Source organism: Triticum aestivum, chromosome 7D (assembly GCF_018294505.1).
Source record: "Triticum aestivum cultivar Chinese Spring chromosome 7D, IWGSC CS RefSeq v2.1, whole genome shotgun sequence".
Taxonomy (NCBI): Eukaryota; Viridiplantae; Streptophyta; class Magnoliopsida; order Poales; family Poaceae; genus Triticum; species Triticum aestivum.
In genome coordinates, this window is record NC_057814.1 from 397,610,529 (window position 1) to 397,621,112 (window position 10,584).

At 46.8% G+C, this 10,584-nt stretch overlaps 1 protein-coding gene across 1 annotated transcript; it reads left to right on the forward strand.

Annotated features, from left to right (window-relative positions):
* The first annotated feature begins 5,522 nt into the window (after nucleotides 1-5,522).
* On the forward strand, nucleotides 5,523-9,494 carry LOC123167718 (AT-hook motif nuclear-localized protein 1). The gene is made up of 5 exons (XM_044585576.1): nucleotides 5,523-6,799; nucleotides 7,640-7,707; nucleotides 8,279-8,410; nucleotides 8,503-8,664; nucleotides 8,902-9,494. Exons 1-5 carry the CDS (start codon nucleotides 6,265-6,267, stop codon nucleotides 9,196-9,198), a joined length of 1,194 nt encoding a protein of 397 aa, XP_044441511.1. The 5' UTR covers nucleotides 5,523-6,264; the 3' UTR covers nucleotides 9,199-9,494.
* The last annotated feature ends 1,090 nt before the right edge of the window (nucleotides 9,495-10,584 follow it).

A 10,584-nucleotide genomic window follows, 5' to 3' on the forward strand; every position in this document is an offset into this window, starting at 1 on the left:
ATCCATAGGCAGCATCGATCGGCTTCAGTTAGCAGCAGTAGCGAAGGAATCGCTCGATCGGGTTTAGTTAACAGTCATCGATCGATCGCTCAGGTTAAGTAACGTGTAGCCTGCAGTGCAATCACTCGGATTCAGTAGGCGAACGCCTTGCTTGGGTTCAGTTAGAGCCAAACGCCTCGCACGCATGCACGTACGTGTACGAGAGAAACGCGCAAACCTCCGTGCATCGCTCGGCCCCGACCACCCACCGTAACCGGGAACTCCCCGATATTTTCCTCGCCCTCGCTTCTACCACGGTTTTTTCCGTCATGGACGACCCAAAGAATGTCATGCAGCTGCGTCTCCGGCCCGCCCAGGACGAAAAGCCCATTTTCTGTCATGATTTTTTTTCATAGAAGTAGGAGCCCACCACATCTATGATGATACCGGGTTTTGTCACAATTATCGTTATAGAAGTGTCATAAGCATGACAGAAAAAAATTCGTTTGGCCCAAAATGTCATGGATGTGTCTTTTTTTTGTAGTGATATTCCTTTTTATTTTCTTCTTTGGCAAGCATCATGCGGTGAGTAAAGATCTAGGCACATATGTCCAGTTGAATATGGGTAGCATGAGTTATTATTGTTGACATCACCCTTGAGGTGAATACGTTGGGAGGCGAAATTATAAGCCCCTATCTTTGTGTGTGTCCGGTTGAAGCGTTTTGCTCATGTGTAAGCGGTGAGGGCTAGCAATCATAGAAGACTATATGATGGTTGAGTATTTGGACTTGCCCAAAGGCTCCGATACGTGACCCTTCCTGAAAAGATGATGAATTGTAGTTGCAAAGTTGACTGAGAACATAGTTTGTTGGTTTCTAATAGATTTTTTGCTTTATACTTCGATAGTGTGATGAATTGTCACTTATTCATGAGAAGTCTATGATAAAAGTTCTATGATAAGAGTCTTATGTTTAAGTTTGTTGTTGTTATAATAATCTACATGATACTTCTATGTCCGTATTTTGTTTTTATCGACACCTCTCTCTCTTTAAGCATGTGGACATGTTTTTCGATTTCGGTTTTCGCTTGAGGACAAACGAGGTCTAAGCTTGGGGGAGTTGATGTTGGGAATCGTAGCATAATTTTAAAATTTTCCTACGCTCACCAAGATGCATCTATGGAGTATACTAGCAACGAGGGGAAAGGAGTGCATCTACATACCCTTGTAGATCGCGAGCGGAAGCGTTCCAATGAACGTGGATGACGGAGTCGTACTCGTCGTGATTCAAATCACCGATGACCGAGTGCCGAACGGACGACACCTCCGCGTTCAACACACGTACGGTGCAGCGACGTCTCCTCCTTCTTGATCCAGCAAGGGGGAAGGAGAGGTTGATGGAGATCCAGCAGCACGATGGCGTGGTGGTGGATGTAGCGGGTCTCGGCAGGGCTTCGCCGAGCTTCTGCGAGAGGGAGAGGTGTAGCAGGGGAGGAGGGAGGCGCCCAAGGCTGTGATGTTGCTGCCCTCCCTCCCCCCCTTTATATAGGCCCCCTGGGAGGGGGGGCGCCGGCCAAAACCCCATCTGGTGGGGGGCGGCGGCCAGGGGGGTGCCTTGCCCCCCAAGGCAAGTGGGGCGCCCCCTTGCCCTAGGGTTTCCAACCCTAGGAGCAGGGGGAAGGCCCATGGGGGGGTGCCCAGCCCGCTAGGGGCTGGTTCCCTTCCCACTTCAGCCCACGGGGCCCTCCGGGATAGGTGGCCCCACCCTGTGGACCCCCGGGACCCTTCCGGTGGTCCCGGTACAATACCGGTAACCCCCGAAACTTTCCCGGTGGCCGAAACTTGACTTCCTATATATAATTCTTCACCTCCGGACCATTCCGGAACTCCTCGTGACGTCCGGGATCTCATCCGGGACTCCGAACAACTTTCGGGTTTCTGCATACACTTATCTCTACAACCCTAGCGTCACCGAACCTTAAGTGTGTAGACCCTACGGGTTCGGGAGACATGCAGACATGACCGAGACGCCTCTCCGGTCAATAACCAACAGCGGGATCTGGATACCCATGTTGGCTCCCACATGTTCCACGATGATCTCATCGGATGAACCATGATGTCGAGGATTCAATCAATCCCGTATACAATTCCCTTTGTCAATCGGTATGTTACTTGCCCGAGATTCGATCGTCGGTATCCCAATACCTTGTTCAATCTCGTTACCGGCAAGTCTCTTTACTGGTACCGCAATGCATGATCCCGTGACTAACGCCTTAGTCACATAGAGCTCATTATGATGATGCATTACCGAGTGGGCCCAGAGATACCTCTCCGTCACACGGAGTGACAAATCCCAGTCTCGATCCGTGCCAACCCAACAGACACTTTCGGAGATACCCGTAGTGCACCTTTATAGTCACCCAGTTACGTTGTGACGTTTGGCACACCCAAAGCACTCCTACGGTATCCGGGAGTTGCACGATCTCATGGTCTAAGGAAAAGATGCTTGACATTGGAAAAGCTCTAGCAAATGAAACTACACGATCTTTTATGCTATACTTAGGATTGGGTCTTGTCCATCACATCATTCTCCTAATGATGTGATCCCGTTATCAACGACATCCAATGTCCATAGTCAGGAAACCATGACTATCTGTTGATCAACGAGCTAGTCAACTAGAGGCTTACTAGGGACACGTTGTGGTCTATGTATTCACACATGTATTACGATTTCCGGACAATACAATTATAGCATGAACAATAGACAATTACCATGAACAAAGAAATATAATAATAACCATTTATTATTGCCTCTAGGGCATATTTCCAACAGTCTCTCACTTGCACTAGAGTCAATAATCTAGTTACATTGTGATGAATCGAACACCCATTGTGTCCTGGTGTTGATCATGAGAGGTTTAGTCAACGGATCTGCTACATTCAGGTCCGTATGTACTTTACAAATATCTATGTCTCCATTTTGAACACTTTCACGAATGGAGTTGAAGCGACGCTTGATATGCCTGGTCTTCCTGTGAAACCTGGGCTCCTTCGCAAGTGCAATAGCTCCAGTGTTGTCACAGAAGAGAGTCATCGGGCCCGACGCATTGGGAATCACCCCTAGGTCGGTAATGAACTCCTTCATCCAGACTGCTTCCTGTGCTGCCTCCGAGGCTGCCATGTACTCCGCTTCACATGTAGATCCCGCCACGACGCTTTGCTTGCAACTGCACCAGCTTACTGCTCCTCCATTCAAAATATACACGTATCCGGTTTGTGACCTTGAGTCATCTAGATCAGTGTCGAAGCTAGCGTCGACGTAACCCTTTACGACGAGCTCTTCGTCACCTCCATAAACGAGAAACATATCCTTAGTCCTTTTCAGGTACTTCAGGATATTCTTGACCGCTGTCCAGTGTTCCATGCCGGGATTACTTTGGTACCTTCCTACCAAACTTACGGCAAGGTTTACATCAGGTCTGGTACACAGCATGGCATACATAATAGACCCTATGGCCGAGGCATAGGGGATGACACTCATCTTTTCTATATCTTCTGCCGTGGTCGAGGCATATGTGAACGTCGACTACATGACACTTCATCACATTTGGGCCTAAGGGAATGCATTGTGGAGTAGTAATTCGATGATGGGTTGCAAGAGTGACAGAAGCTTAAACCCTAGTTTATGTGCTATTCCGTAAGGGACCAATTGGATCCAAAAGTTTAATGCTATGGTTAGAATTTATTCTTAATACTTTTCTCATAGTTGCGGATGCTTGCGAGGGGATTAATCATAAATAGGAGGTTTGTTCAAGTAAGAACAACACCTAAGCACCGGTCCGCCCACATATCAAATTATCAAAGTAGCAAACACGAATCGAACCAACATGATGAAAAGTGACTAGATGAAATTCCCGTGTACCCCCAAGAACGCTTTGCCTATTATAAGAGACCGTTTTGGCCTGTACTTTGCCTCAAAAGGATTGGGCTACCTTACTGCACTTTTGCTACTACTATCGTTACTTGTTCGTTACAAAATATTTTGCTATTAAACTATTCTACTACTTACAATTTCAGCACTTGCAGACATTACCTTGCTGAAAACCACTTGTCATTTCCTTCTGCTCCTCATTGGGTTCGACACTCTTACTTATCGAAAAGAGCTACAATTAATTCCCTATACTTGTGCGTCATCACCCCCCTCTAAGTTTCCTTAGGTAACCTTGATTTGGCCCAATTTTCTTCCCCTAGCAAAAATTATCCGTTGAACTTTTTGTTGCTTACATGTTACTAGCTCACAACAAAGGCTTTTTAGTAGGACGCGGAGTTTCTGAGCCGAGCTCATTTGAGCTCGGGTGAATAGTAAAATCAAAAAAGGATTTTCTAATAAAAAAATCTGAATTTTTTGACAAACATTGACAAAAGTTTCAGGTGCTTGCAAAAATTCGTCATGAAATCACATTCATGTAAGGCGTGAATGCGATTTCATGATGAATTTTTGCAGGCACTTGAAACTTTTGTCACAAAAAATGTCAGATTTTTTTGATTTTACTGTTCACCTTATTTGAGCTCGGGAGCAGAAGGACACTTTCGATTTCAGTATTTTTACAATAACTCCGTGCAACTTTGCCTGATGGTAATATAGCTCATAACAATGAGAACAAAATGTACTGAGTAGTGTATACACATTGGATCATCTTGTAATCAGTACATTTTGTTCAGCTTTATTTCGACACGTTACGACCAAGAAAAGGAACAAAAGCGAAAGCAGAAGAAGCAGGGGGGAATACACTAGAGACTACACAACCATACTCCCGCTGGACGGAAAAGAAAAGAAAAGCATTTTGTTGCTGCCGCCGGTTTCCTCCTATTTGTTCTTTCCTTTTCTTTTCTTGGTGGTGTTTAATCCCTTTCTGGTCACAAATACAGCTGGACGCTATATATAGATTAACGGCGGCCATGTTACTTTACTTAGTGGAGGGTTTGGCGGGTGCGTAAGCTTTCATTATTTTAGTTATTAATTTGGTCGGGCTGTCTGCTATGTGTTTGGTTTTGGACGAGAGCGGGACATGTCTTCACTTCTGAACTACTACCAAACAATTTTTAATATGCATATGCAGCTATAGGTTAAGCGAGATGATGTGACCTAAATGTTTATGCAATTAGTACTACTCATTTACTAGCACACAGGAAGGCGTTTTATTCTCAAACGGTGGCTTGAACCTGAAGTCTGGGCACGAGAAGCCTAAATAGAACAAACAAATGGGCGTTATATTTTATGCGCCAAAACAAATTAGGGGCATATACTCTCCATCACATTATGTAGCTGAAAAATTTCCAGAAAAAGAATTATGTAGCTCTCTGGTTGTTCTATACAGTTTCTTTTATGCATATATATAAATTTTGGATGGGGTCAGACTTCAACCCAGAAGAGCAGCTCTAGAATTTCCTTCATTTCATTTCAGACAGGACTAGCCGTTGAAACACACTACCAGTAGAGCCAAAGCTGCTTCCACACGGACCAGTAGAGCTCAGCTTCCCCTTTCACTCCACTGTACAGTCTGTCCCATTTGACTCGCCGGAGCCCCGCACGCGACGACAAGCCAGCCGCCGATGACCAGCCCACACCCACAGTGGCACACCCGTAAATTCCCCCCAAAACCACGCCCTTCCCCGCCCCTAATCCCGCATTTAGGCCTCAAGCCCAGTAATTTATCCGCTTAAACGCGTAAAGCCAAACATTTTCCACTTCCCGTTCTGCCCCTCCCGAACGGCATTTTTCGAATTCCGCATTGAAAACTCGGCCTGGGGCGTACAGCGACAATTTCGCGTCCGATTTCTTTATTGTTATCGCCCCCGGACGCGGCACTAATTTAATGCCCCGATAATTTTGTTTATTTTTCCTTTTTTAATTGGTTTTTTTATCACGCTCTCCTCTCCCCTCCCCTTTTTTGCTTTTAGTTTTGCCTTTTTATTTCCTGCGTCTCCTCCCTTTTGTTTTGCATTCCGGCCTCGCTCGCTCGCTCGCTCCCGGTTTCTTCCTCCTCTCGCCTCCCGGCTGCGGATTCTCGTTTGCGTTTTGTTCCTGGGATTTGTGGATTTTTGCTTTATTTTTGCCGGCTTTTTTCCCGGTGTTTTGATTTTCTTTTCTGGGGATTTTTTGGGGCGGGTTTTAAGGAGGGAGACGGAGGTGGTGCGAGATGGGGTCGGTGCGTGGGAGCTCTAATGGCGGGAGCTCGTGTCGGAAGCCCTAGTTGGAGCTGGTTCTGTGTCGAGTGCTGCGCGCATGGAGGCCAAGCCAGGGGAAGCGAGCTCTCCGACTGCGACTGCGGCTGCGGCTGCACCTGTAGCGGCGGCGGCGGCGGCGGTGGTGCCGGAGGCTACGGTGAGCTTCCAGTCGCCGGCATCTGTGCCGCCTCCGACAGCTTCACATGCACCTGCACCGTCTCCGGTGGAGATGGTTAGCTCGAGTGGCCTGTTTGTGCCGCCGGGTATGATGACGGCGATGGTGGCGGCCGCAGGGAGAGGGGCTCTGTCCGCGGGGCCGTTGGTCAAGGTGGGGAAGAAGAGGGGGAGGCCGAGGAAGTACGGGCCGGACGGGAGCCTGATCCAGCCGTTGAACGCCACGCCGATCTCCGCGTCGGCTCCGATGTCGGCCGCCGTCGCGGCGGGGCAGTACACGCCTGCGGCCGCGGTTGGGGCCGCCATGAAGCGCGGGAGGGGCCGGCCCCTCGACTTCGCCGCCGCGGCGGCCAAGCCGTACCACCACCAGCTGCACCAGCCGCCGCAGCAGCAGTTCGGTTTCCACTTCAGCTCCATTGGTTGGTATCCTTCTCGTGCTCACGTCTCTTCCCCACCCCCAAAAAATGTTCAGAAAAATCTAGCATAGCACTTTTAATCTTTTGCCCCAATCCACAAATCCTCCATGAAAATAATTAAAACTGGATTATTCCCTAAAGTTTCCGTAGATTAGGTCTCAGAAATTATGATACTAATAATAGATGGTGGCTGCAAGGGGCAAATGGCAGAAGTCGGGCGTCCCTCGGTAGTTCGTTCCTTGTCATGGCACTGTCTGTGTCTGTCCCTCTCTTATCCGAATATTTCTTGTCTCCTGGCCACGCCTCCATCCATGATCAGATGCAGGGTCATGCAAGATTCGAAGCTCGGGGAGCAAGTAGGGGCCAGGTGGAGGCATATCCTTACTGAATCCTTAGGGCCTCTTTGCTGTTCTGCTCTTTTCTTTGGTGGGGTTCTGCCGCCGTGGGGGAGGCATGGTGATGCTGCTGCTGGTGGTTACTGATTCTGAACCAAATACGGAGATGGATCATAACAAGATCCCCACAGTTAGGATGGAGGTACTCCTGCATTGGTAGCCCCAGTCATCGCTGTCTCTGCCTTGATGGCAACGCGCAACAGCAATGTATAATTGTCCCGGCTCCTGTCAGACAGACCCGGTTTGTGAGTGTCAAGCATCATGAATCTGTAGCATAACATACTAGGATTCGGCGTAAAATGATTAATGGTTACTTATGTTTGCATTGAATGGGCTACTGGATCACCTGTTTTCTGCAAACAGATGATCTTAGGCCACCTGGAACTTTCACTTCGCTTTGTCATATTCTGGTGTCAGTTCAGTCTGTTAACCGCAGCATGTGCTGTAGGTGACATGGTGGCTTGTTCTGCTGGTGGGAATTTCACTCCTCATATCATCACTGTTGCTCCTGGTGAGGTATGATTCCAATGCTTCCTTTTAAGTCATGGCTCGTAGCTTACATTGGATGTTTTTCAGCCTGGTCAAGTTGTATGCATTCTTGTCCGCAAAGACTAGCATGCGTTTTATCTGTTCTTAAAACTTATTTTTCAGAAGCACAGATTGCAATGTAGACGCACGCACACACTCACACCACCACACACACACACTCACACAGCACCTACTGAAGACTGGTTCGAAGTCACTGAAAAAATAATTTCAGTAATTGGTTCTCATCTTAACCATATCCAATACTAGTTGGTTCTCATCTTGAAACTTAATTTGAAAGAGCAAATATGCTGCTCGATCTCAAAAGGCTTTGCCAGATTTTGAGACTAGTGTTATACATAGTACATACATCTGATAGACTAGTGTTATCCATGAATTGTGTTTTTACCTTCAGACTTGTCTCTCTCAAATTTGATCACTTATACTTCTGCATGTTTAACCATTGCTACTCTTACCAATCCCTGGATAACTACCAAATAAAGTGTTTTTTATAGAGAGCTTAATTATCAGTGGTGCTGAAAGTTGTTGCATGTTGATTCAGGATGTGACGATGAAGGTTATATCATTTTCTCAACAAGGACCGCGGGCTATTTGTATTCTCTCTGCTAACGGTGTGATATCAAATGTTACACTTCGTCAACCGGACTCCTCTGGCGGCACGTTAACTTATGAGGTGTGTTCATTCACTCTAATGCACGTAATACCTTATCACGAAGCTATTTCGCCTACATGTGTAAAGACTCAGCCCTCCTATTTTGTCTGTAGGGACGCTTTGAGTTGCTGTCCTTGTCTGGTTCCTTCATGCCAACTGAAAATAGTGGCGCACGAAGTCGGTCAGGTGGAATGAGTGTTTCTCTTGCCAGCCCAGATGGTCGTGTTGTCGGTGGTGGAGTTGCTGGCCTTCTTGTAGCGGCTAGTCCTGTTCAGGTGCTGCTACTTATCTATCATAATGATTTGAACACCTATGAATTTGGTCTGTCTACTAAATCAAATTCTCCGCTTATCTTGATATATACGATTTTGACCATTCGATTTGCGTAAAAACAGTCGATCTACACATTTTGACCCTTCGATTTGCATTTATCAGCAAGATAATCAAATGTGCAATAGTAGTAGTATATCTCCTGCAAAACGTAACTGAACATCATTGAATCTGATTGCCAGATTGTCGTGGGAAGCTTCCTGCCAAGCTATCCGATGGAGCCGAAGCAGAAGAAGGCGAGGGTGAGCGCGGCGCCTCCCCTTAGCCAGGCACCTCCTGCTGTTCAGCTCTCCAGTGCGGATACGCACAGCAGCGAGCAAGGACAGCACAGCTCGGCCGCCCCGAGAATGAACGTCGTAACTTCTTCAGCGTATAGCGCAGACCAGAACTGGGCATCCACCGTTGTTCAGTCAGCTCCTGCTGAGGCATCAAGAAGCACATCGTCGGGCGATCTGAACCTCACTGCCTCTGGATCCTGAAGCCCATCGAGCCAAACCCGAGGAATTCATCCACAGAGTCTCTGTCTGGTGCATTTCCTTTCTGACATGTAAAAGATGTATCCACTAGGTTGGTTTTCAAAAATCCCACTAGGTTTTCTGTCGGGCAGCTCAAGAGTCTAACTGCATTTGCTGTAGCTATGTGACGTTAGTACCTGTCGGTCTTGTTGGATATTGTGTAGCTACACTTCTATTGTTAGTGTGTCTTAGCCTCTTAGGCCTACTACTTCATCTGTTGGATTACCTGGATTAATTTTGAGTTAGATTTTTTCTCACAACTGTTCTTGCTGTGCTACTGTCTCCTTTCGCTGATCATGATCCACCGATCAATCTGAAATTGCTTTACTACTACTAAGGCTTCATTTACCAAACCGATGACACATGCTCATGTTGATCTTATGTTTAGAAAGCCTTGCGAGAAACATCATGTTGACCAATGTATTTATTGTCAAGAATACGTAAGTATGGCGTTTTGGAAAAAATTCAAACTTCTCCGTTTCAAAAAAAAATTCTAAAAAAAATGTACAACTATATAAGGATGTGATGTGTACGTGTGTAAAATTTCAGGATGAGGAGCACTCATTTTAATCTATTTTGTCCTGAAAATTTACACACTTGTACATTATGTCTCTAAATATATGTGTATCTTTTTTTCTAAAACCTGCAAATATGAATTTTGATCATTTCAATTTTGGCATCGATGGCGGCCGAGTTCCATTCGGCATTTTTGAAAATAGGTTACCTATATATTTATTCGCATATGCTCTTCTCCGGCCATATCACCCAGCTAAGGAAGGTGTGGTCAAAACCCTCAAAAGAGGTCATGGTCGCAGACGATGGCGGTCAAGAGCATGTGTGGCCAGCATGATTAGCCCTCGCTGGAAAGAGCAGCTTAACTTGCCCTAATAAACAAGTGATGTACTCTATAGCTGATTAAAGTGAACTTCCTCCCGTGCATGGTGGAAACAGTAGCCTAACTTGCTCTCATAAACAAAGTGACTAAATTCTGCTGAGGACAAAGGAGAGGGAGCATGCAGTGACAGTGGCCTGGTCTTAAGGGGCGGGCATGTGATGATTGAGCTGGGCAGCAGATTAGCAAGGGGACTGTTAGGGCTGCTGTAGGCCGGTGAGGCTGGCTTGGTTTAGTCCCACCTCGCTTGCAGGAGGAGGCCATGACCAGCTTATAAGGGAGAGATTCCTTTCTCACTTCAGTCCGGGCTTTTGGGATGGAGTGGGCTCTCTGCTGAATGTTGTGTCATGTGCGCATAAACGTCTAGAATGTAAGTAGAGTGTGGGCTAGATCAAGTTGGACGCTAACATGTGGTATCAGAGCCAGCATCGCCATGCCTTTCTCAGGGGCTTCTCAGG

Coding starts and splice junctions, on each gene's coding strand:
- LOC123167718 (XM_044585576.1), top strand. CDS start 6,265: ATGGAGGCCAAGCCAGGGGAAGCGAGCTCTCCGACTGCGACTGCGGCT. Junction 6,800..7,639: donor TTTCCACTTCAGCTCCATTG/GTTGGTATCCTT, acceptor CATGTGCTGTAG/GTGACATGGTGGCTTGTTCT. Junction 8,665..8,901: donor TAGCGGCTAGTCCTGTTCAG/GTGCTGCTACTT, acceptor TCTGATTGCCAG/ATTGTCGTGGGAAGCTTCCT.